The 27,710-nt window shown below is 40.5% G+C and overlaps 1 protein-coding gene across 1 annotated transcript in view; it reads right to left on the reverse strand.

Moving 5' to 3' along the window:
- Positions 1–27,710, reverse strand: part of PRKCH (protein kinase C eta) — a 204,241-nt gene that overhangs the window by 85,101 nt on the left and 91,430 nt on the right. The window contains exons 3-5 of the mRNA XM_081829755.1: positions 7,204–7,354; positions 3,872–3,906; positions 556–644 (exon numbers count right to left, since the gene is read on the reverse strand). Of these exons, the coding sequence (XP_081685881.1) occupies positions 556–644; positions 3,872–3,906; positions 7,204–7,354 (275 nt within the window). The remainder of the gene's footprint in view (positions 1–555; positions 645–3,871; positions 3,907–7,203; positions 7,355–27,710) is intronic.

The following is a 27,710-nucleotide window of genomic DNA, read 5'->3' on the forward strand; positions in this document are numbered from 1 at the left end:
TGGTGATGGGTATTAAAGAGGGCACGTTCTGCATGGAGCACTGGGTGTTATATGCAAACAATGAATCATGGAACACTACATCTAAAACTAATGATGTAATGTATGGTGATTAACATAACAATAAAAAATTTAAAAAAAATAAAAATAGAAATTAAAAAAAAGATTGAGGCTGGAAAAAAAAAAAAAAAAGCCTGAGGCTGACAGAGAAGCTAGCTAGCAGAGGCTGGATTCTGCATTCAAATCCTAGTCATTCGATGCCAAATTCAGGGACCTTTTCAGTCCTTCAAAACCCTCTCCAAATTAGAAAAACTGATCCTGAGAGCTTGTATCCAGCTGATCATTCATGGGATCAACTCAAGGACAGCTCATGCTACACAAGTATAGAAATAAAAACAGCATACTATAAAAAGGAGAAAAAATTCAATTCTGATACCACCATTCACTTCAAGGAGTGTGGAAGGGAGGTGGAAAGGGGATGGAGCAAGAAAAGAGAGAGAGAGAAGTGCACACATGAGCTTGTGCTGGCACTTAATTAGCAAACTTCTACCTTCTTACCTTTGAATCCATTTTGTTAATATTGTTCTGGCAAGTGCAGGCTGTAACAATCAGATGATGGCAGCGTTTATGGACGACACAGGTGCACACTAGGGAATCAAATGCATGATTATACATTCCTCGGAGGCTCACGGTCTGCCAGTTCTAGTGGAGTCGACAAGGGCTGCTCCATGCCCAGGTGACTTGATTTGGGTGTCTGGCCCACACGATGGCATCCAATGCACCCATCCTTCCCACGGTCATTACCATCACCCTAACTCATGCCTTTGCTCACACCCAAACTATTTGCACTCAAGTCTTGAGCCCACTTCATCCTTCCTGCCTTTCCCCCTGCCTGCACCCACCTGCATAAGAATCCTCCTCTCTTGGTGTAATTCTGGGCACCTTGCCCCACAATCTAAACCTTCAATGGCATCTCACTGCCGATGAGTCAAGTTCAAATTTCCCAGCCAGGTTTCAGGCCCTCCAGAAGCTACCCCCAGCTTACCTGTTACCTTTCTTTAAGGGGAGCTCTTTGTCCCAATAAAAACTAGACTGGTTGCTCTTCCTGGAGCAAGCCTTCACCCTCGCCTGCACACTGACCATGTCTTGCTCAATTCCCTAGGAGATCCTCGTTGCCTATCGCCTAACTACATCTTAAGTTTATAATAAGACACAACTTGAGAACTGTCTCTTCCATGAAAATATACTACCCCTGGCTCCCCTTCTAGATTAAACCATCTCTCTCTCCTCGGATCTCTTACAACTCTTAGCCTGCCCCTGCCCCTGCATTTCAAACCTTCCACAGTAGCCTCTAATGCCCTCAGAATTCCCAGGCAGCATGATGCCTTGAACAAGATAGGCACTCATTAAATATTTGCAGAATGACTCAATCAATTGTTTGAATACTTAGAACTTCCAAATAACATTTTTCTCCCATTTTCATCTGGATAACTGACACAGTGCAGACAAGAGTCCAGTTTACCATTAAAAGGTGAACAAGTATAAGGAAGCAGTATGAAAGTATATGTTATTTTTAAGATCTTTCAAGACACGTGGAGGTTTTTAGGATTAACTACATAAACACAAATGACATGTTCGCAAATAGTAATATATTTTAAAACAAATCTAGCTTTCATCAGACTGATTTTGAAGGAGAACCAAATTGAAAGTTCCCAGAGAATGTCTTTTTATATGAGAGAAACTCAAAACCATCCCTCACACAGAAAAACCTTATATTCTGAAGCATCTCAGGTTTGCTTGTTTTTTTCATTTGCTTGGCTAGAGCTTTATCAACTTTATTGATCTTTTTAAAGAACCAGCTTTTATTTGGTAGATTTTCTCTGTTGTTTTCCTAATTTCAATTTTACTGATTTGTGCTTTAATTTTATTTCTTTTCTTCTGCTCCCTTTAAGCTTCTCTCCTTTTTCTAGTTTCCTTAAAGATGAAAACTGAGATTACTGATTTTAGATCCTTCTTTTCTAATATATGCATTTAATGCTATAAATTTTCCTGTGAGTACTGCCTTTGCTGAATCCCACAAATTTTGATAAGATGTATTTTCATTTTCATTTGGTCTGAAATATTTATTATTTTCTCTTGAGTCTTCTTTTACCCATGTGTTATTTCAAATGTGTTGTTTAATCTCTAAATATTTAGGGGGCTTTCCAGCTATCTTTCTGTTATTCATATGTAGTTTAATTCCACTGTGGTCTGAAAAGATACTTTTTATGATTTCTATTATTTTTTATGACTTCTATTCTTTTAAATTTGTTAAGGCTTATTTCACATGCCAGAATGTGGTCTATCTTGATAAATACTCCTTGTGAGCTTGAGAAGGATGTACATCCTGCTATGGTTAAGTGGAGTCGTCTATAAATGTCAATTTGATCAAATTGTGGATATCCTTACAGATTTTCTGCCTGCTGGACCTATCAGTTACTGAGATATTGAAGTCTCCAACTCTAACAGTGAATTTGTCTGTATATCCTTGCAGTTCTATCAGTTTTTGCCTCATGTATTTTGATGCCCCGTTGTTAGGTGCCTACATGTTAAGGATCATTAGGTCTTCTTGAAAAACTGACCCCTTTATCATTACATAATGCCTCTCCTTAGACCTGATAATTATCTTTGTTCTGAAGTCTGCCTTGTCTATTTGGTTTTGATTAGTGTTGGCATGGTATATACCCTTCTCAAACCGGGTATTTGGTTTTATGTCCCTTACCAAGATGTGAACATATCCTGACCAATGTTCTTTCTTGTTCTTTCAACAAAAGGTGGCCCACTGAAAATCAGCCCATCAAACATCCTGGCACTATGCATAAGATGGACCAGGGTTGACCACAAGGCATGTCCCTGTGCTGGACAGGTGCTAAAAAGTGACATCAATTCTCACCTGTGAACTATGTTCTCATTTGGGGCTGACATTAATAGCATAAAGTCAATTACTGTTGTCATATTGATTATATATTCTTTTTCTAAATTTGAGAACTCAGTAGAATTGCTCATACATGTTAAAATGAAAATTATATCCAAGAGTATGTCCTATTCCATTCTAAGGGAAATAATGTTCTACCTCACCTTCTCCAGAAGAGAAGGCAGGATTTGCTTACTGACATGGAGGCTACACTCCAGGACATGTTAGTGCTATTTCACCAATCATCTGTAGAGTGCACATCAAGAAGACAGGTACCCTATGTATAAACTGTGTGATGATGCTCAAACCAACAACAAGGGTGGCCCAAATAAAAGACAAACCAATCCCGTCTAGTTAAGTCTGAGTAAGAGCCTTCTTTCACTCCTCCCACTTGGAACACTAGTAAATTGGTTTTATCTTAGAACTGTGAAAATCAAAATAAATTTAATGCATAATAACTACAAGATCATTAACAGATTAACTTTGAACATTTCTCACATTTTTTTTAAATTAGAAAATCAAAAAGCAACTGAGATAATAGCTTCTATTCCCTATGCAGGTTAAGAAACAACACTGTGCCATTTCTCACCCCTATTAACAACGGGGTTGTAAAAGACAAAAATTTAGCTTCAAGATTTATAGGTACTGCTCACACAATGGCGTAACCTTTCACTATTTTCATGTTATTGCAGAAACAAAACTTTAAACAATTAAACTGTATTAGGTATCTCGGCTTTAGAAATAAAAGTGTCTCCTCTACGCTGTCTAAAATGTAGCCAAAATTTAAACCACAACTAAAAAGTTGCAATTCTATAGGGGTCTCATTTGACTTGCAGAGTTATTTATCACAATATTAATGAAATGTATCCTGTGTCTTCTTAGGGAACAATATTAAACATAGTTTTTAAAATGTTTTCTTACCTTGACATTGATAACCTTGTTTCCCAAACACTCCCCTGTTCAAGACAATAGAGAAAAAGTTATCATCAGCCTATTTCAGCAACAATGCTCCTATAATCATAGTACTTAAGGAAAACAAATGTATGCCATCCTCTGCACCTTTATGAAAAACATAATTTCAGAGAAGAAGCAAAGATGAGGTGATTTCTGAGCCCTTGTTTGTTACCACAAGAAATAGAGGAAGTCACCTGATGATCAGAATCCTCTAGTGATATACACAGGTGGGTACTGGTGATCCTCATTCTACCCACCTCCCTCTGTGGCAAACCCCAGGTCCTCATCTCATCATGTGACTGAGCCTCAGCCTGAAGGGTCACTCCACCACCTTCGCTGGCCTTCTCACTCACATACACATAAAGATGCTCAGGTAGTGAAGTAAACAGATGAGTCCACCGCAGCTGCCTGGCCTGAAGCACCCTCCCTCTTCCCTGTGCCCCCATCACCCCTGGAGTCCAGGGGGTAGGGCAGAAATACAGCCACAAGATGCCTGTCAAGCCCACAGCTATCATCTTGGTCTCTCCCTAGTATATTCTCTGAGCGATGATGACATTATCCTCATTCTCATTTAACACAGGCCACATTTTATTAAGCCCGGAGGATGTGCCAGGCACTGAGCCAAGCTGCTGTCGTACAGCATCTCATCTAATCCTCACAAAAGTCACGTGAGGTAGCACGCGTAATAGGAAGGCTCAGAGCACAGACTGGGCATGATTTGGGGCACATCACTAATTCCTTTGAGCCATAGTTTCTTCATCTATAGAGGGAAATAATGACCACAGTACCTATTTCATAGGGTTGTCCTGAAGATAGAGAGAGGTGATAATGTAAAACGCTTAGGATAGTGCCTAGAACTTTAAGTTCTACATAAAACTTTATGATATAAGCAAAATAAAATTATCTTTATTTTACAAATAAGGAGACACTGATGGACTATATAATTTATTTAGGTTCACACATCTAGTTGGTGATGAGATTGAATGCCAGAGTCCATACTGTTAACCATATATATGTAACACATACATTAATATTGTGTCTCTGTGTGTGTGTGCCTGTGTGTGTGTGTGCGTGTGTGCGAGAGAGAGAGAGAGAACGAGCGCGGGAAAGTGAAGGCTGGTTGAGTGGGAGTTAATGTTTCCTTGGTGGAAAAAATTTAGTGAAATTATCAAACAACTTTCCATTGAGAACGTTGGTTGAGGTCACAGGTTGTCACCACAAATGCCCACAGGGGCAGGCAGGTCACATAGAGGAGGGAAGCAGAATGGTGTGACTTGAAATAAAGAGTAGCAGACCTTTCAGGTCAGGAAAACCACAAGGAGAGAGGTGGACGGCAACTGACTAGACAGTACAGATGACCTCAAGGGTGGAAAATGGGCTCAAAGATGCCAGAGCTTTTCAATTGTTCAATAGAAAATTCAGCAGGAACTTGTTTCTGAAGACTAGAGTTGTGATGGCATATTTATCGGCATATTGACAGCCAGTTTAGGGTCTTTGGTTTAGACAAGACTCTATCCTTAATTTAAAATGCCAGAAACACTAACCCTGGATTCTGACTGCTAACAGGTAGCAGGTACTTTTAAACCAAAGTAATCACACACACACACACAAAAATACAAACTCATTGATCAATACTCAAAAAAAGTTACTCTGAGCCAAGTGCTTTTGACTTAAACAAAATGACTAAAGTTTGCAATAAAAACAAGGATTTCCTTTTATGCTTTAGATACTAAACTGTCTTTTCTCCCTCAGAGATGGGTATGGATGGGTATGTATGGGTACATGTTTGGGATGGGTGAGGGGGCATTTCCTTCTTCTCTTTCCAAATAAATGTGTTTAATGTTGGCTGTAAATGAAGCTAACTATTAACTTAAATTTATTTTACATTATAGATTTGCCACTGAGGTTTCAGCTTCAGTCACATGTATAGTAAAATATTGCCCCAATTCATCTAGAAGTTCTCAACTATTAATTATCTCAATTCCTAAATGCCAAGGATTATAGTATGCAATCGCTGAAAGTTTTACCTTTGGCCACATACCATAAGGCTGAAGATTATTGTGTGCTTACTTTACTTACAACAACTAATTTTTTTTTTTGATAGAAAAATCCTTTAATCAAAACAAGTTTACAATGTTGACACTTATGGCTTAACTAGAATACGTCTGTCCAAATTTAAATTGTATTAAGGACCAGATATAATGTAGTATCAATAGTTCCCTCAAAACAGTAGGTCCCAGTTCCATTGTAAGACCTCTCAAAAAGCATAACTCCAATTATTGAAATAATTCAAACTATTCATTTATAGATGAAAACCGTTATCTATCTGAGAGGTCAAAACATACAATGCATGTCACATGCAAACACTGGTGTTAAGCCTGTTCTCCGTATTCATATTTTCAAAACATGAGAAGTCTTTTAGCTACTGAAACCACCAACTGACCTAATAATCAAAATATCTTAAAAATGCTATCTGTTAAGTTACCCTTAAATTTTGTTAACCTTGGTTTACCCTGATTTAGTCCATATATATGAATATACAGACTACCAAAGTATTCCTTTACTTTATCTAACTGCCTCGGAGCAGTTACAGTACAGATATATTTTCTATATTTTCTACTTACAATTCTGTCACATGGAGGATCTCTAAGAATCCCCTTCTGATAGAGCCATGTTTTCAAATAGGTTAGTTTTTCTTATATAGCATTTACTTCTACTGTTTACTGCATAAGAATCATGGAATTTTTTTTCCCAATTAAAAAAATACTTAGTGACTTCCTTAATGAGTGTGACTTTTTAAAAATTCAGAAACACGAGACAGTTCTCAAAAATAAACTTTTATCATTTAGTTTTTAGTTTCAGCTATTAGTGCCTGTAAAGGATCTCAGATGACCACAACTAATTTCTATAACTCATCATTTGAGTCATACTTTTTTAAAGCAATACTGTTGTTTTTTTCTCTCTTACTCAGTGGCCGATTATTCAATTTATTGATTATCCATTTATTGACTGGTTAGCCTCCCTAATTAGTGCTTTTATAGCCAGTTCACGATTCATTAGCACCTTTCCCCAAATGACTGGAAAAAGAAATAACATGTAAACCTTGGATCCGTAAATTGTTCAGATTTTTTTCATTGGGAATTCAAATTACTGGGTCAACATATTAGAATAAAAGGCAAAAATCAGATCCTAAAACAACTCTTCAGAATTATGCTTCCTTCTGAAACCACACACAACCAGAGGAGGCCTTGATTATAGAAAGAAGCTCCAAGGAAGGGAAAGGCCAAGGAACCTCTTACCAGATAAACTCCCTGCAGTGAGAGCAGTAGGTGGGCTGCCTCAGGTATGTGGCCATAAACTTGTGTCCATTGATCTGGTGGACTCGCCTTCGCATAGCCCTTTGGCGCTTCCTGGTAAAATGTTTGAAGATTCGGTCTCTCTGGAGAGTGGCTGTACAACAAAAGAAAGGAAAAAAGAATAACGTGCAGTGAAGCTAGCTGTATCTAATGTATGAGAAAGTGTCATAGCTCAAATACTCTCCAAATTGTTCCTTCTTTCTTTAAGATGCAAAACACCCCAGAACCTCATCATGCTTCCTAGTGACCTTAGGACTTAGTTTGAGAGGGTTGGACCTAAGTGAACTCTGAGATTCCCCACTGCCTGATTATAGCTGGCTATCTTGGACCAGTCTCCCCAGCACAGACCATGGGTCCCCCGGGGTTCTAATGCTCCAGTAGGGGGGACATCAGCCTGGCCTTCTAGCTCCTGTCCCCCTGGGTGGGACCTCAGGGCCATCGACTGGCTAGAACTACTAGCGGGTAAAACAGATCTCTCATTATTTGCCTTTTGTTCTGGCATCCTCACAAACAGAAGGAGGGAATGGCCACAGCACAGTGACAACACCACCCAAAAGCATCAGTCCCAACACTGTCTCTGGAATGGGTAGAAATTCACCCGGACATAATGCAAGGTTCCTTTTCCACCTTCACATTTTTAAAAATCGTGGCTCCTAGTCTGAAGAATCAAAACTGGGCACTATCAAAAGTCAGTCAATTATGTCTTCCAGATAATTATACTAGAACTTTCCCAAGGTATACAGAGACTTATGATTAATAAAATAAAGATTACTTCTTCGATAATGTTTTGCAATTAATCACTTCAATGCAAAGAAAATTTAAGAAATAATGCAAGAATAATCTGCTAATAAATTTTAAAACCTGGAATATGCCCATTATTGTGCTCCTGGGAAAACTGCCACCTGTTCACAGTCGGTTTTTCTTTTAAGATAATGCTGAATAGTATCAGGTCACCTGGGTGGCTCAGTCGGGTAGGCGTCTGAGTGGATTTTGGCTCAGGTCACGATCTCAGGGTTATGAGAAACAACAAAATGCATTCAGTAAAGATTTTCATAATTTTAATGCTTTGTCAAACTCCTTCCCCCACTTTTTAAATATTAACAAAATTTAGTCCTCATTTTGAAGAATTCATTTTATGTGGACTTTTCTCAGTAGCAATGACACTCAGATAACCAGGAAATTCTATACTATTCAGCATTATCTTTTTTGGGGGGGAGGGGCAGAGGGAGAGGGAGAGAAAATCCTAAGCAGGCTCCACACACAGCACAGAGCCAGATGCAGGGCTTAATCTCATAAACCTGAGCACAACAATGGGCATATTATTAGAAAACCTATTATATTTTATTCTATTAACAGGTAAAAGAAAGTAACTATGATCATTTCGATATATGTTTAAAAGTCACTTGATAAAGTTTAACTTGTAATCCAACAAAAAACTTTTTGAAAAGAGTAAAAGATTGTCTCAACAAGACTAAAACATTATGCTCACAGGTCAAAAGATAAATGGTAAATTAAAAAAAAAATAATAAATCCCATGAAAGTTAAGAACAAGTAAGACCAATTACCACCTCTACTGCTTACTATTATTCTGAAAGTACTTGCCAAAGCTGTTAGAGATGAAAACAAAATAAAGGATAAAGCTATGGGAGGGGCAGGGGGAAGGAGGCAAAGATACCATGATTTGGATGTGTTCAATACATGACTAGAAAACTCAGGAGAAGTTAGCCTAATCTACTAAAAACAGAGTTCAGTAAGATGGACAATGATAAATCATTAAAAGTCAACAGGTCTTTAATACATCAAAAGAACCGTTTAGAATATATAATAAAAGTATATCCCTATTCATAAAGCTATAAAACCCAAACTAGGAATAATTTATCAGAAGTGCAAGACTTATATGAAGGAAACTATAAACCCCAACTGAAGAATATGAAAAGATATATAAAAATGAACTTCTTAAATAGAAAGACTTATTAATACTACTAAGTCGTCAATTCTTTCTAAACTAAATTCAACAAAATCCCAATAAACATCCCCAAAGGAGGTCTTTAAACTAAACCTGACAACTTTTTCAGAGTTATTTTGGCACCATAAATATTTAAAAACTGTCCAAAAATTCTAATGAGGGAAGGAAGACTTGTTCTACATGATAAAACATAAAATTATAGTGACTAAAACAGCATGCTACCACCTCAAGAAGAATCGAAACCTAGAAATCAATTTTGCTTAGAGAGAACAAGGCTCAAATCAGTGGTAAATGATAGATTATTAATAAATAGTGTTTAGACAACGAGTTAGCCTTTTAGAAAATATCTTTACCTCACTCCTTACACCAAAATAATCTCAGGTAAATGTTAAGGAGGAAGTTATGAAAAAATAAGGAAAAAATATATACTCCTAGGATGGGATAAGGGTAACAATACTCTAATACCATAAAAGACTCAGATTTGCAATTTAAGAAATTTAAAGTTCTATTTGGCAAAAGACACAAAACAGAAACTTAAACAAAACAAACTGGGAGAAAAAGGACTTGCAACACATGACAAAGGGTTACTATTTATAATATGTAGAAATTAATAATAAAAAGGGATGAACAATCTAGTAAAAATGGGACAGAGGAGGCAAATAGGCAATTTATAAAACTATAAATGCAGACAGACAATAAACACACCAGATGTCCAATCCTATCCTAGATGGACACGTAAGAAGCAGGAGGTAAATGACATTTTACTTCAATTGGCAAATATTTATAAGGACTGCTAATATGTCTATGCTTACAAGGGAATGGGGAAATAGGCAGCTCCACTCTCTGCTGTTAGGAGTGTAACTGGACTGCAGTCCTGGTTCTGCCACCTTCTGGCTGCGTTCACCCTGCTAAACCTCAGTGTTCCCATCCATAAACTGGGGTAGTGCTTTCCTCAAAGGGTTTTTCCAAGGACTGAAGGAGGTAATGCAATGAAAGTGTTCAGCGCAGAGTTAGGCCTGTGGTAGCATTCAACACATGTAGCTATTTCAAGAATATTTTTTGGGGGGGTGCCTGGGTGGCTCAGTCGTTAAGCGTCTGCCTTCAGCTCAGGTCATGAGCCCAGGGTCCTGGGATCGAGCCCCACATCGGGCTCCCTGCTCTGCGGGAAGCCTGCTTCTCCCTCTCCCTCTCCCCCTGCTTGTGTTCCCTCTCTCGCTGTGTCTCTCTCTGTCAAATAAATAAATAAAATCTTTAAAAAAAAAAGAATTTTTTTTTTTTGGAGACCAATTTGACAATATGTGTCAAAGTTGTAAATCTACATTTCCTTTCATTCAGCAATTCAACTTCTACGATTGTTTTTTTCTATAAAAACGCTAGGAAGAATATATGCTATATAGATATCAATTACTACTTTCTATTTAACAGTAAAAATTAGTAAAATAGTAAAAAATTTCAAAGAATGAAATGCAGAAATAGAGAAAATGAATCTGGTTAAGACACTGATGCTTTCAGAGGCTCTGGCACAGTTAAAATTGTACCTGCTTCAGTTTTTATTTTGGGGTGTTTGTGTGTGTAAAACCTTTGGCAAGCAGCCTAATTATTTTCATTCTCAGGGTTCCCATCTGTCTCAAGAAGATAACTACATCCCTGTCTGCAGCCCTATGGGGACAGTGTCATAATCAATATTCCTGAGTTTCTTAAAATTCTGGATAAGGATCACACACGAACAGAAGTCACTCTATTATGCAGCTCTCTTCTGCAATATTTCCAGAAGTCATTTAGGAATGACAAAAAGACCAGATTTTAATTTTCCTTTGCTTAGGCAGATGATAAAATTTGACCTAATGATCACACTATATCTAGCATATGTTATCACCAGCCTGAGACCTAGCTCAGAGTACTGGCCAAAGCAAAACTTGCATTGAATTACTAAACACTTATCACATCTAGATGCAAATTAAATTCTCCCCAGGGGTCTAATGATCAAGAATTTACTTTTTTTGTCCCTTAATACTATGAAGAGTGGTTAAAAGGTCAGCTCACTTGTATTTTTAATATTTCTTGAATTGAATTCCCTCCCCCGCCCCCCAACAGCTATTGCCTTAGTATAACAGGACCTCTGAATTTTTCAGGTGATCCCTTCTAACCTGAAGGACTTAGGAAGAAACAGCTTACAGACGTCCACCACATGTTGGTCATCCCTTAATGCCTTCGCTCCTGCCTTCCACCCCTCCTGGAATGCCCTGTCCTCTTTTTTTTCCCCCGCAACTAGTTAACTTAGATTTATTCCATCTGCCTCAGAGCCTAAGTGGTGTCCCCAAAATCCTGAATTAAATCCCCTTCTTCCCAAAGCAATCTGGGACTGCCCCTCAATTTTTTCCTTTATCCCACAGCACTGGGAAAGAGTTCACCTCCGTATCCCAGATGTCTCAGAAGCACCTCCCATGTGGTCATTTTAATGAAGCTTCACTCCTCCCTCTTCTGTATTCTTTTGCCTGGGTGCCTCTTTGTTTAAAAAACACAAAAACACACTCATACACACCTGGGAATTTGAAAGATGTTTGGTTAAGAAAACAGGGGTTGGGGGGTGCCCATGGCTTCAAAGGACTTTCACTGTCACCTCTTGATGGATGCATTGGACAGGAAGAAGGAGCTCTCAGATGGCACTCTGCCCAGGTACAGACTCGACCCCCACTTTCCCATTACAGGGGCCTTCCTCACTGTTTGCACTGCCCCCTGTTGCCTTAGCACTAAGTTAAAAGAACTTAAAAAAAAAAAAAAAAAAAAAGACTATTTAATCCTTTTGTGCCTTAAACCAACCCAGGCTTGGAGAAATTTTCCAGATCACATAGGGTTTTTTTGAACACGTTAGGCAATCCTAACGTGCTTTGCAGCCAAAACTTGCATCACAACTTCTGTTTTGCTCCTGAGGTACGCATGCCTCTAAGTAAAGAGGAAGCTGGCTCAGTGCCCAGGAGGGAAACTCACATTCCAGGCTCAGAGGTGGGCAGGCCTGGAGTCCCGATCCATCTCACCGGCGAGTCAGTTTTGATAAGCCATCCCATCCATGGGATGGAGAATAATGAGGTCAAATACAACAAAGATTAACTATTTTGAAATAAAATTCTATGTCATAAATCTGATTGTCATCCCACACACTCTTTAGAACTTTAGAAGGCACAAGTAACTAGGAGTGACCCAACCACCCCAGGGTTAGTTTTCAGGGCAAAAAGTCTTGCTGGACAGAGATGTGTTGCTAACCTGAGGCTTTGTGGGGGAGGGGCGTCTCTCTGAAATCTCTGTAAAGCTGCCTTAACTTTATCTCAAAAACAGTAAATGCTTCATCCTCTTCAGCCATTTTGCTCTATCTACCTGAAGCTAAAGTTTTCTATTCCAGCTGCAGAAATCAGTTATTTGGAAGTACTTCTGAAAACCAAGATCACATCTCCTAATTTTCAAACGGCTGTAAGCAAATTAAATCAGAGCCTGAAAGTCTATGGCATGGCACCTTTCAATTTTCAGAATTAAATAAATATTTCCGGAATATAAAATGCATAAAAGGAATAACTTTGGCTCAGTGTAAAAATACTATTCAACTTTGTTAAGTTGAATTTGCTTAACAAGCAAGGGCGCCGTGGTTTGCAAAGATCCGTGGCTTGTCTTTTAGGGGCCAAGCAGAGGAAGCTGCGTAGCCTTCCCACACAACAGGCTGGAGCGTGTGGTGGTGAGCGTGCAGAATCTGGAGCCTGGGCAGGAATCCTGCTTCCTCCCCTCCAAGCTAGGTGACCTTGGGCAAACTGTTGAATCTCCTAAGCCTCAGTTTCCTCATTTGTAGAACAGGAAGCACAAGAGAACCTTCCTCAAAGGGCACTTTGATGACTCGCTGAGTTAATAAGTGTAACATAATTAGAAAAGTACCTGGCAGGTAGCAACTAAGTGTTACATAATTGTTAAAACCCTTACTTCACACTACCATAGAGACCAACGAACAGAAAGGATTTAATTCAATCACCTAATTGCCTAGAAATCAATACTTAAGAAACCATTACCTTAAACATCGTGCCCAAGGTTGATCTAGCTAGCTAGAGCCAGAACTACCACTAGAAATCCTCTGCTCTTGGTTTTATCCCCGGGGCTTTATGGGTAACATCACACTGTACTGTGTCCTTTATTAACATCGGGTCTCCTAGAATCCCTGGAAAGTAATACATTTTCTGGTGAGGAAACAGAAGCTAACAGGAAGGTTAAGTGAGGTCAAGCAGCTACTGATAGAAGTGGGGTCGCCAGACTCTGTTTACTATTGTTCAACTATTGAGCAATGCTATCCAACGTCCTTTTTTCCTTCTTCCTGAGATATTTGTTTTATCGTTTGTGCATGTGGGAAGGGGTAACTGGGAGAAAAATAAACAGGAAGACCTTAGAGTTAACCGAGTTACTAGTCAAGAAAAAACCAGAAAGTATAATTTATCTATCCAAAATATATTCCTGAAAGGTAACAGGATAAGGTCATGAGAGAATCTTGCTTAATATCATCAAACACACTGAATAAGCAACCATCTGATCACAAAACTGCGTGCATAAAGAATGATGTATAAGAATTTAACATTAGATGATTCTTGTCTGAGACAATAATGATATAAACAGAGAGAAATTAGGACATGGGCTAGGCAAATACCTACCTTAAATGAGTCTTTACAGTGAGTACACAGCCCCAGTGGGTGAGAGCATTTAGTGGGTGCTGAGTGAAGAGAGAATCACAGGAGTTGTGTATCTAGTCCTCTGATTTATTTAGAATGACTTCATAATGGACTGAGCTTAGCAGTTGTTTGGAAAAGAGGAGCAAGAATTTGATACACAGGATGGGGAGAAGGTTCCAGGACCTTAGGCCAGCACCAGTGACAAAAGGCCACAAAAGCGGGTGTTCATATTTTCAAACGGCATGCAAAACCCCCAAATAACACTGAGCGGTACAGAATCTTCTGTTTTTGAAAACTGCATACCACATGACTCATAGTTACTTCCAAATTCAGATACAGTGATTAGAGTCAACACATTAGGAGACCTGACCATGACAGGCGCCATGCACAGGTATGTCTCAGGGCTTTGGCTCCCTCCAAGGAAGCTCAGCCTGCAGAAACACCTTCCATCATGCGTCATGCAGATGGCTATCATTGGCAAAAAGAGGAGAGAAAAATCATTTGTTACTAGACTGACTCTCTTGAATGGCCCTCAAAGCGACATGAAAGCGAGCCCATCCTCACCCATCACTCCAGCCTCCTCTGTCAGCAGAAAGGTAATCAGAACAGAGCCCCCGGATGTGACCAAAGCTCCGCCAAGAGCGATGGGTCCTTTCACTGGACTTTCTCCACTGTTCCGAGGAGAGAGCGCTGCCTCTCATCATCCCCTCACCGGCTTCACCTCTGTTATGCAGGAATACTGCCGAAGTACAAACTCTCCCCTTCCCAGTACTTGGAGAAAAGTACCTCAGCTCCAATAGCATCTGGCTCCTCTTATTCTACAATTTCTCCTTCTTGTCTCCTTCACCAGCTCGCCTCTCCTGCCCAACCTTTAAACTTGTGTGTGTTCCAAAGTTCTTTGTATGCCATTCTGGTCTTTCTGGATGCTCATTCATCTCCTCAGAGATCTCATATGTTCTCTTGATTTCTAACAATTGCCTGTGTACTGAGGACTCCCAAATCAACAGCTCTAGTTCTGGCTTCTAACTACATATAAAAAGATGCTAAACATTTCTAAGTAGCTTCTTAGCATCTCTCCAAGGTATCCCCAAATTACCTAAAATTGACGTTTGTAGGCTGAGCCCTCTTCCCTGCCTCTTCAACCCACCCTTTCTCTTAGATAATAGTATCGTTATCCTTAGAGTCATCCAGAAAAAAACTAAAGCTGTCTTCAGATCCTTCTCCACCCACAACCAATCAACTGTCAAGCTCTACTAAACCTATTATGAACTGACTAGATCTGTCCCTCCCATGCTCATTGGGGATAGTTCATGCCACCCTCTTCCTCTCATCTAGACTATGTACTAGTTTCCCAACTAGACTCTCTGCATAAGGCTGCTCCCCTCTGCAATCCATCCAGTTATGCATAAGAAATACAGGTGAGATCATGTCACACCCTGTAGGGAGATGGCTCCCCTGCTATAGTCTATGTAAATTTCCTGAACGGAAGTTAGAGTAGTTGCCCTTGTTGGACCATAGTAAGGTAAAGGAGGTGGGTTTCCCCAAAGGGTAGTGTTCCCACTGTCCAACATCTGAGAGATGGTCAAATCTTCAGGCAGCAAAATAACTTTCAGGGGGGCCTTAGTTAGATGGGATGCAGTCCTTCCCCTTGGTCTTTACTGTCTGGGGTCTGGACTTGAGGGCCCAGGAAATGGGGGGGTCCACAAAGTCCTGCAGAGGCAGACTGAGGTAGGCTAGGAGTAAGCCCAGCCGTGAAGGCACAGAGAAGATGTGTTCAACATCCTTTGTGAGGGAAAGCATCTAGTGTGTCTAGTACATCCCTTGTGAGGGAAAGCATCTAGTGCATATTAATATAAACCATTAAGCCTGGTTTACATGGTCCAGGCAGGCCTGAGCTCTGCTTTAGAGAGTACATTAAAGCGGGTAAGTCACACTCTGCAGCTACCATGGTAGATAGACGGTTCTAGTGAAAAATGAGAATCCCCAGAGAAAGGTGAATCCTGGGACTTAAGAACTGGGGAGACAAAGTCTAGTCACATTTCCCAGGTGGCAGGTCTCCCGGTTGCCAACCTTGGAGGACTAGGATTGCTTTCATCGAGAAGCCAGCAGATCCCACACCCCTCTACTAAGTCTGTTCAGTAGATCAGAGGCCAAGGCCAACATCCCCAACCCAACATCCAGGAACCCATCCCATCTCCTCCTCCCTCTCATCCTGCCACATGACTGGTCTCCTTCCGCGATCTCAAGGAATTGATACAACATCCTCAAGGGCCAGAAAAACTGGGACAGTTATCCTCCAGCTGCCATTTGTCGTTGGTTGATGGCTGCCTCAGGGGTAGGGAGCATTAATTCTCTAGAATTTCCAGCCTTTCTTTGTGCCCCGAGAGGAAATATGGAGAGAACATCCACAGCATCTGCCATAGAATGAATTTATACTTACTCTGGTCCTGCTTTCTTATTTATAGTTTGCTACCATAAATACCTCCTAACAAGTGCTTCAAACTCTTTGTGGAATTAAGTATAAATAGAAAATTCCTATAATAATAATTTTCAACTATTACTGTGCCTACTCCTTTCTGTACACATAATTTAATGATAGAAATTCCCTCTTGCTCCCTATTATCAAATGCAAGAATCCTGTAATTCCTTTCTGCAAAAATAGTACGAATTTCTACCCTGTTGCTGTGATGCTACAAATATTTCATTCCCCCCATCCACACTGATTTCATCCATAAATAGACTTCCAGCTGAAAGTTAAACACTGCTGAGTGGTTCATCACCACCAGGTTTCAGGATGATGAGGAAATGTGTTTCTGTTTCATCAAATTTGGGTTGGATTATACAGAGGTAGGTCCCCATTATGCCTCTCACTGTCCTCCTGACTATCTGGAAAATACCAGATTTGGCATTACCTTCAACTCTAAGCTTAAGTTAGAGTAAGAATCTTGGTTGTATGTGCTTTAAAATGTAAGCATTTTCCAATTATCTGGCAATTTTTCTTTTATCCTTCATTACTAAATTTAACTGGGAAGCAAATGTCTCACGCATGGTATTTCCTGTTCCTGAGAACCTTTTGAGCTTAACATAAGAAGACAATGAAGTCATAATGTGCAAAGAGCAATATGTGAAATGTCTCTTTTTTGCTCTTTTGCTGTGGTTGTTTGTAAAGATAATATATGATCACTTTAGAAAATGCAAATGATACAGAAAACTATAAAGAAGTTTTTTTTTCAAAAATCATCTTAAATCTCACTATACCAAAAAAAAAAAATCACTGTAAATATTTTGGTGAACATGCCAAATATATACACCACGTAGACATACAATAAGTGCCAACTACTTTTCACCCAAAACATCTTCCCATATCTTATTTTTTAAAAGACTTCAGTTGTTTAGAGTGGATTTAGGTTTACAGTAAAATTGAGGAGGAGGGGCAGAGGTTTCCCATATGCTCCTGGAGGTCACATAAGCATAGCCTTCCCCATTATCAACATCACTCACCAGAAAGGTACCTTTCTTTTTTTTTTTTTTTAAAGATTTATTTATTTATTTGAGAGAGCGAGAATGAGAGAGAGTACACAAGAGGGGGGAGGGTCAGAGGGAGAAGCAGGCTCCTCGCTGAGCAGGGAGCCCGATGCGGGACTCGATCCCGGGACTCCAGGATCATGACCTGAGCCGAAGGCAGTTGCTTTAACCAACTGAGCCACCCAGGCGCCCCAGAAAGGTACCTTTCTTAACAAGTATAAATGAGACGTCACATAATCACCCAAAGTCCATAGTTTACTTGAGGCTTCACTCTTGATGTTGTACATTCTATGAGTGTAAAAAGATATATAATGACATATATCCATCATTATAATATCATACAGAGTATTTTCACTGTCCTGAGAATCTTCTGTGCTCTGTCTATTCATCTCCCCATCCCCTTCGGCCACCACCTCTGGCAACACTGATCTTTTTATTGTCTTTTAATTTATTTATGGTTTTCCTTTTCCCGAATGTCATAGTCGGAATCATACAGTATATAGCCATCTCGGATTGGCTTCTTTCACTTAATGGCATTCATTTAAAGTTCTGCCCTATCTTTTCATGGTGTGATAGCTCATTTCTTGTTAGCACTGAATAACATTCCACTGTCTGGATGTACCACAGTTTATTTATCCCTTCACCTACTGAAGGACACCTTGGTTGCTTCCAAGTTTTGGCAATTATGAATAAAGCTGCTACAAACATCCAGGGCACCTGGGTGGCTCAGTCGGTTAAACGTCTGCCTTCGGCTCAGGTCATGATCTCAGAGTCCTGGGATCAAGTCCCGCATCAGGTTCCCCGCTCAGCAGGGAGTCTGCTTCTCCCTCTGCCCCTCCCCCTGTTCATGTTTCCTCTCTTTCTCTCTCTTTCTCACTCTTGCTCTAATAAATAAAATCTTTAAAAGAAAAAAAAGCTGCTACAAACATCCATGTGCAGGTTGTGGCATGAACATAAGCTGTCCATAATTTTAAAAAGATACTATTTGTTTTTATAGCAATTAATAATAAAGTTACCATTTAGTCATCGTATCTTATAAAAATGAATATATATCACGACTAACTTAAAAGTAACCTAAGAGCATTAGCATATCATCCCTGTGAAAGCAAGTTTTCCCTGGTTGAAACCTCTGTGATTTTCTCATTCACTTGAAGTTTAGGGACTGCTTTCTCCGCCCCTGCCCCCACCCCTGCCTCCAAGCTCAGGTTGGTCTTCCTTCCTCACAAAAAAAAAAAAAAAAAAAAAAATTCTTATACAAACAACCTGTCCATCCAAAATCTTTTCCAGATAAACATGTGTTTCCTGCTGAGAACTAAAAAGAACACTGCCCCATAGCTTGGCTTATTCCATTTCCCTTTCAATTTTTTTCCCCTCTTTTCCACATGTAGATTTCTGAGGTCTCTTCTAAGCTCTCAGCTTCTGATTTTATGATTTTAGAAAAACCTTACAGGATATTAGCCATGAGGAATATGATGCCTAATCATTTCCTTCTCCGACTACATGGCTGGAATGAAAGCAATGCTGCGTCCCTCATGCTGCTGACTCAACGCGAGTTTTAAAACCACGACACCACTACTCATTATAAGCAGGCTAATTCCAAATCTTGCGCTGAAGGTAAAATACCTTTATCACATAGCCAAATTTCCTACAACACTAACACTAAGGCTCTGAACCTCAACCAGCATTTTATGATAGTCCAAAAAAAAAAAAAAAAGGCAAGGAGACAGCTGCTTTAATCAAATGTCACTTACATCATATGGTCACTTCCTGTCAGAAGCTAGCAATTTAGAAATGTATATCTTGGCTACTAGGTTGGCTTTTCTGTTTGTTTGCTTTTTGACAATTACATTATGCCTTAAATTGGACAGGAACAAAATAAAATTAAAAAGAGATGAAGAAATTAAACTTGTTTTTTTTTTTTAAACAGTGTAAACAAAGACTTGGTATTGACAGAGATTGAAACCTCTGATGAAAGTACACTTTTGGATTAGCAATGAATCCCATCCTTTATGACCGAGTATTGTTATCCCTGTGCTACCAGAAAGAGAACATTCCACTAGTCAAGGACAAATGAATTCTCTTTTCTTAAAATCCATTCAAAGGGTTCTTTCTTGACTACCATGAATAACGCAGCCTATATTGTGAGTAAGAGTTCATACTTTCCCAGGAAAGGCAGACGCGTAGGTAAGAATACTTCAAACGGCAGGCTAAGGTGTGACAAATGCCTCCAACTGCTGGAGTATTTAGTACCAGCTCAATGCACCACACCAACAAAAGTCTGCATATTATAGCTGGAATTCAGAGGCTTATCATAATCTAGTAAACGTACAGTTTAAACACACAACAGCTCAACAAACTACTAGGGCTCCCACAAAAAACTGAAGAACAGGGCTCTCAACCCTCTGCTGTCATTAATTCACAAATCACTTTTGGGACAAGAAAGCATTCTGCTCCACTTTGGACATTGGACATTGACTAGCAGGCCATCTTTTGCAATGTTAGTCCTCAGTGTCCATATAGGCTCTAAGGGCACTCAAACTCTTTCTTCCTTCTCCAGCATATGCTTCTTCAACCAACAGGTCTCAAACCTTTATTAAGTGCTGGACTTTGCAATGGGAATTGTGGTACAATGGTGAGCAAGGTATGGTAATATCTTCAACTGTAAGTCTAATGGTGGAGAAAGACTGTAAACAGCTGTTAACTATGCCTAGTAGAAACTTCCATGGCAGTGTGGATGGGCAGGAGTCTTACCTAGATGTGGGGGAATCAGAGATGGCCTCTCTTAAGAAGTACAGTAAAGCTGTAACTTTCAGAACAAGTGAAGAAGAGATGAATCAGGAAAAATGGGTAAGAATGTTGCAAGACGAGGAAGCCATATGTACCAGCGTCCAGAGTTAAAAGAATAGAAGGTTCAAGGAACTCCTAATACTCACCTCCTGACCTGGTCACTCCTACACCTAATAGCTGCCTCAGTATCATCAAATACTTACCAAATGTCTACTACTTACCAGAGCCAAGAACACCACAGAGTAGGGATAAGAGTACTCCAAGAAGGTTCTTGAATCACTATGCTAGTGTCCAGGAAGAAGCTACTGGGACTCCCATTTGTTTGTTTCTCATACTCTTCAGTTCAATTCTGTGACACTTTTATGGTGTTTATAATACACACAGTACTACATATATGTAACATTTATAAGAAAACATACATATACTTGGGGTGCATGCTCAACTATTGTTCACTGACCTCTGCAGGATCAAAAAAAGTTTGGAGGCCACTGATATAGATGGATTTACATTCTAGTTGGAGAAACAAGCTACACGGAGATGAAAGGTACCAAGGCTGAGTGCCATCGGAGCAAAGGGCAAGAAAAGATACCTGAGGGCTCGGGTGGTCAGGGAAGGCTCCATGGCAGAGACAGCATTTAATTCAGGCTGTGATGGGGAGTAGATCTCAGACCAAGTTGACAGGTTAGGAGAGGACATTCTATCTGAAAAGAATGACATAAGCCCAGGTATACGGGTGCTGGGAAGCAATGAGAAAACCACCTTCTCTAACACAATCGGTTCCTACTGAGTAGAGGACAGATGATGGGGACCGGAGCGGACACAAATGTAGGCAGGACAGTGGGCATCTCCAGTATCAGGCTAAGAAATCGTACTTTATCTTGCCCTGGTACAGTCATGTATTCCTTCTGTGCCCAGTGGCAGGCCTTCTGTGGAAATGGAAAAAGCTCAGCTAAATGCCCAGTGAAGTTGTTTCTAATTCTTAAGAGTCTATGTTACCACTGAAAATAGTTTTCAAGAACGAGGGCAAAAGAAAGATATTTCAGAAAGCTGAGATAGCTCACCACCAAATACCTTGACTAAATAACTTTCAAAGTATTTTTTTTTTTTAAGATTTTTTTTTGAGAGAGCATGAGCAGCGGGAAGAGGCAGAGGGACAGACACAAGCAGACTCCCCACTGAGCAGGGAGCTCCAAATGGGGACCCTGAGATCACAACCTGAGCCGAAGGCAGACACTTAACTGACTGAATCACCCAGGTGCCCCTTAAAGCATTTAAAATGATCCTCTAAGGAAGGTCTGAGCAACAGAAGAAAATGGTGAGTAAAAAAAATTTATAAACATTTAGGTAAATATAAACAAACAACTATGGAATAAGTAATAACATCTAGTTAATGGAGCTTCAAAAGAAAACTAAAAGGACATCTAAAATATCAACCAATTATACATAAGCCAGGAGGAAGGTGAGTAGAGAGAAAGCATTCTAAGATCCTTATTTGCTCATTAGGATCTTAGACCATTTTTCAAAGTGGTTGTGCCATTTTGCATTCCCTCCAATAATATGAAAAGTTCTTGTGTTCCACAGTCTCGTGAACATTTAGTGTGGTTGGTCTTTTCCAATTTTAGCCATTCTAGCAGTATCTTACTATGTTTTCATATGCTCATTGGCCATTAATATTTCTTCTTTTGAAAGAAATAACTGTTCAAATCCTTTGCCCATTTTTTAAAAGTTGTCTTCCATTTGTACCATAACTTTCTGATATAGCTGTTCATTTTTGGAAAGAAGTTAACAACTGTTTTTTTCTATTAAGAAAAGAAACATACTCCTCTACTCTTAATTCCATTGGATTCACCTGAGAACTCTCACCAAGATTGTGTCCAAACTGAAGAAGACAAAGAAGATTTCAGAAAGGTTATGGTTCATTTTTACCTTTTATACATACATATTAGTGGAGAAGGGGGGAGCAGCTGCCAGGAAATACCCAGATTTATGTTTTAAAATTCCATGCATATAGTATTATTCTGGCCAACAGCACAGAAAATCATATTTTTGCCAAGTTTTTGTATACCATCTTTAGCTGAGTAAGATAATCCAGTTAAATTTCAGTATTTTAAAACTTTAATAAAATAATCCAAATTACAACGATTCTACTTCATCTCCATTTACAATTCCTAGCACATACCACAGATACATTTTTTTTCTGGCCTCTCTAGAATGGGTCTGGTTAACATCACTGTCAATTTCTTTATTGACAAATACATTTGGTTTTAGCAACTGCCACTGCAATCAGTCAACTATGGCAAAGTCCCAGGACACATAGTCCAGGATTCCCCGAGGCTCTGAGAGCGTCAGCAATGGGTGTGACTGCTCACCTTCTTCCTTTGGTAGTAGCATCCTTAGTTGTTGTATGGACTGATTAAAAAAAAAAAAAAATCCTGAAATCCACCTTTGATCACAAGATTAAAAACAATGGATGAGAGTGTGCCCTCTACCTGTAAAGCATTTATCAACCTTCAGCATTTGCCCTTGAGAAACATAGTGTCGACTCAGTTCTACAGGTTTCTATCTGAGCTGTTGCCCAAAGCTTTTAACTTAGTTCCTTAATGTGACACAGTAACTGATGAGAGAGGCCTAAAGAGGCTCTATGCTCTTTCTGGCCTCCAAGTTTACTTTTTCTCAGTTTCCTGTTTGTATCGGATGAGAAGATAGGAGCCCGTTTCACTTGATCTGTAAGGAATGAAGCTTTTCATGTTTCCCTCTGTTCTCCACATCGACTGGAAACTCAGTGTAAAACTGTAGGACTTCTCTATAACAATTAAGAGACAATTCCCTCTTGCTTTAATTTTGCTTCCTGTAAGAACTATTTTTAACCTTTGACCTTAAACATGCAACAGGAGATAAATGTAAATGGCATTCAGAATTCTTTAACCCATCTGTGCAGAAAAGGGAAAACTACTGTTACTGAAATTTTCATCCGCCTCCTCTCCCAATAAGGGGGATTTTAAAGATATTTGGGGAATAGGCTTGCTAGAAAAACAATATTTTTTAAAACTTTTTAGGCAGTGATTGAATCTCAGATTCAATCAAACCAGTGGGGAACGTTTTCTGTAATCAGTAGACACAGAAATTTTCACTTTCCCAAAATAAGAGCTCCCGCTAACACCAGTGAAGCATTTTGGGTGTTGACGAGCTGGGTTAATGCTCGATTCATAGAAATAAAGTGGATCAATTCTCAAATGACGTATTTTGGTAAGGGCCGACAACAAATAGTTGTGGCGTCAAATCAGAGAATAAACAGGCTCAGTAACTCTCAGCGTCTGGGGTAGACTGGTAACAAGGTGGAGATTTGGAGAGGAGAGTTTTGTCTCTGCTTCTGTGAGTGCCCGCATTTCCGCATTACAAACTGTCCCTAATCCACTTTGGTAAACTGCATTCCTAAAGCAATAACTCATAAGAGATGAAAGAGCTGAATTTCCTCAAACAAAACTTTCCACATTTTCTGGCAGTTGTATGAGAAAATTCCTCTGTAAACACAAGAATGGGTACTTTAGCTTCATACTATAAGTGTAGGTAAAAGACTGAACAGAAAAGCTATTTTTTTTTTAAATTTTATTTATTTATTTGACAGAGAGAGACAGCGAGAGAGGGAACACAAGCAGGGGGAGTGGGAGAGGGAGAAGCAGGCTTGCCGCCGAGCAGGGAGCCCGATGTGGCGCTTGATCCCAGGACCCTAGGACCATGACCTGAGCCGAAGGCAGACGCTTAACGACTGAGCCACCCAGGCGCCCCAAGAAAAGCTATTTTTACAAGCTCCAGCTTTCTACTTAAAACTATATAAATAACAGTAATAGAAGACTTTCTTCTTCCAGTATTTGTGGCTAACTCTAAACAAAAACAAGTCTTTACGGGAGGCCTCTTGGACTTCCTCGGGGGCAAAATTACCATCTAAGACGATAAAGGAATTACCCTGGATCAAAGGGTTATTAGGAAGAGACACCTTTGATGAAAACATTCTTAGCAAGGCTGTTTGCCCAGGCTTGTAAAAGAGCTATGAACCTGGCTTCAGCGATGACAGGGTCAGTACGAACTGAACACTTTATTCTAGATCATGTGTCTGGTGGCTTGAGCCCTGTGTTTTTTAATTAATAAACAAGGAATCACAGTTCTGATCTTTTTTTTCATGTTTTCATTGAAGGCACTGGCAAACGCATTGCACAACAGGGAATGTGACAGCTTGGCGGTGTGTGTGGGGCACGCGCACTCGGAACAGGCAGAGACATGAAAACACTCCTCCCTGTGCAGACAACAAACGAAACTGTCCCAGGATGCATCTTGGTCTGCTTTCCCCTGACCTGGAACTCAAGTGTGTAATCAGTGCTTTTCACACAGAGGAGAGCATGGTCATTACCCTAGACTCAGAAACCCATGACTCCGGTGAAGAAGGTGGATGGAGTTGGGGATAAGGACAACAGACTTAAAGAGCTGAAGCTGCCTGAGACCAAGAAGTGCCACATAGCCACATACCCCAACCTTATTATAACCCTGCCTTTCGCTGAAGGCCCTCTCGAGCCCGGACCGACATCCCCTTCCACGGTTCCCACCATCGCCCCCCTCAACACAATCCTACCCACTCAGGGCCCTTCCTCCTGCCAGACTCTGCCCCGGTCACTCCCCTCACCTCCCCTCACCACATGGCTTCTCATCTTCCTCACCCGAAGCTGCCTGCAGACTCCTCCTGCACACAGTTCTCTCTCTCTCTCTTTCTTCTCCGTTACCGCTGCACGGTTCTGATGCTTCTGCATGTGCAGCACTCCATGGAGACTTCACAAGCTTGCATAGTTCTTCCATTGCCTGGGTATTGTTGCCTTCTGTCTCGAGTAGAATAAATTTCTTAGCGCAAGACTTTTTTTTATTAACATATAATGTATTATTTGTTTCAGGGGTCTTAGCGCAAGATTTTATAGTTTTATATCCTCCCGGGATCTGTCATAATGAGCATCTAACACCCATGAGTGATATCCGTGCAGGTTATATGACCATGCCACTGAAAATTATAAAATACAAGTTAAAGATCCCTTGTTCCCATTTCTGGGTGTCTAGAATGCTATGGTTCAATGGGACTGTCTGCTTCTCAAAGGCCATCTCATCGTGGCAGCTGGGTTGTAGTGATCTTTTTTTTTTTTTTGGTAGTGATCTTTAAAAGGGCCTGGCCATGGAATCATTTGTGAACATTCATTTAGGCTCCAACGCAATTTATATACATACATTTGGGCAACTTCATTCACTTATTAAACATTTATAGCAGACTCTATTCCAAATGAAATCAGAGTATCTGGGGTGGGGCCCAAGAATCTGCACTTCATTATTTTTTTTAAAGATTTTATTTATTTATTTGATGGAAAGAGAGATAGCGAGAGCAGGAACACAAGCAGGGGAAGTGGGAGAGGGAGAAGCAGGCTTCCCGCTAAGCAGGGAGCCTGATGTGGGGCTCAATCCCAGGACCCTGAGATCATAACCTGAACTGAAGGCAGACGCTTAATGACTGAGCCACCCAGGCGCCCCAAGAATCTGCACTTTAAACTCTAAGAACCAGTGGTTCAGCGGGAAGGGCACATAAATAGGTAAAATACAAAAACAATAGTTGCCTTATCTCTAGTCTGCATGTCTAGAGTGCTATAAGACCAGAGGAGGGGGCCCGGATGGTGCCTAGGAATTGGGAGCACACCCAGAGGCGGTGATGCCTAGACTGAATCTACAGCCTGAGCAGCAGTGTGCCAGGGTACCTGAGAAGCAGAAGAAACACCCAAGCACCGTCTGCCACCTCCTAGTTAAAAACCATTCAATGGCTGCCTTCAGGCTTCAGGGCGCACTGGCACATCTGCAGCTGGTCCAGCCCCCACCAAAACCTTCGCACTCATCCATCGCCGCCTGGCCCTCGTGTCCATGTCTGCCCTAATCTCTGCCTACTCCCCAACCAAAAGAACTTCAGGACTTGCTTTATTGACCCCTATTCAAGTCAGGGTTTAACTGTCCTCTAATAGTATCTCCAGCACCAACACCAAAGGTTTTACCACAGAGACTCACATTTACCTGTTCAAACTGTGAACTAGGGGTGTGTGCATGAGGGGTCGGGGGAGGTGTATCCCCAGTGCCCAGTATATATGAAGTAATAAATTAGTGAGTGGGTCAAATCATGCTCACATGAAAAAGTTAACTGGAGTATAAAAGAGCTTGCCAGATTCAGGTACCTACAAGTAGTTTATTCCTGCTAAGCCACAGTGAATATGAATGATTAGTAGGAGATGAGATTTCAAAGGAAGGTTCATGCCAAACGTGTATGGGAAGAAGAATCATGACCTTCACAGATCATAGGAAGGCACTGAAAGGTTTCATATGGGGAGCAATGTTATGAGATTCCCAAAGTTTTCTCAAGATAAGGCCAAGAGAAACCCAGGCCATGGGGCTGCTTTGTCATGATTAGATGGAGAATACATGTAGGAATGATGTATACACTATAAAGTTATGTGTAAAGGTGGGACTATCTTCTGCACATCCCAGCTATGAAACCTATCGATCTTATAGTGTTTCGTTTTCGGATCCCTAAAACTGGTTGCATATTTTGATGATAACAAAAGGTGACAAAAGGGTGGAGATAGGAATGCAGCCACTTATTAGGGCACGGTGGGGGAACACAGCATCCTGGGAAGCCATTCCCTTTTCAGAATACACCCGTTATGTCCCTGGGTCACTCAAAACTACCTACTAGATACAGTCTACTAGAGCCTGGTCTCTCTCAGTGCGAACATTTTGTTGAGCCTATTTGCAGCTCAATGCTTCGTGTACTTATCTGATGGCAATAATCCACACCAGAGATTGAAGTCAATCAAATGAACATTTTACGCAAAAATAGAAACCTTTTTTCCAAATATTCTTACAGCAAGCTTCCCCATCACAGGCCAGAGGGTGCTGCCAGAGAAGTCTCTGGTCGCTTACCCCAGTTCAAACCCAAGTTCAAAGCCAAGTTGTCCCCCTGAGCTCCCATCCTCCAGCCCATGGAGGCAGTGACAGGGAGAGGAGGGGGACAGAGGGGTGTTGCAATGGGCTCTTATCAGTGTCTTCCAGGAATTCTGAGCACACCTCTGTGGGACTCCTGAGGCATTTCTGGTATTGGGTTTCTCAGAAGGGTTGGAGATCCGCAGATGGACATATAGATAAAATGAGTTCTGTTCACGCCTTTGTTCCCAAGGCTAACTGAAGCAATCATGTGATCTTTGGGGAAAATGAAACATTTTTCTAAGTGCCAAGAGACCATCGTAAGCAGCCAAACAGATCGTTAGGCCAAGGGGTGGGTCCTCAAGTAAGGCACAAGCTCTCCACCAACTTAACGCTAGACTCCAGCTCTGACATGGGGTTAGACTGAGTTTACTGGACAGACAGATGAAAGCTGAGCCCTCTAGGCAGCCTGTTCCCTCCCCCCC

The sequence above is a fragment of the Leptonychotes weddellii genome, chromosome 9 (genome assembly GCF_054177405.1).
Source record: "Leptonychotes weddellii isolate Sample4059 chromosome 9, ASM5417740v2, whole genome shotgun sequence".
In the NCBI taxonomy this organism is placed as follows: Eukaryota; Metazoa; Chordata; class Mammalia; order Carnivora; family Phocidae; genus Leptonychotes; species Leptonychotes weddellii.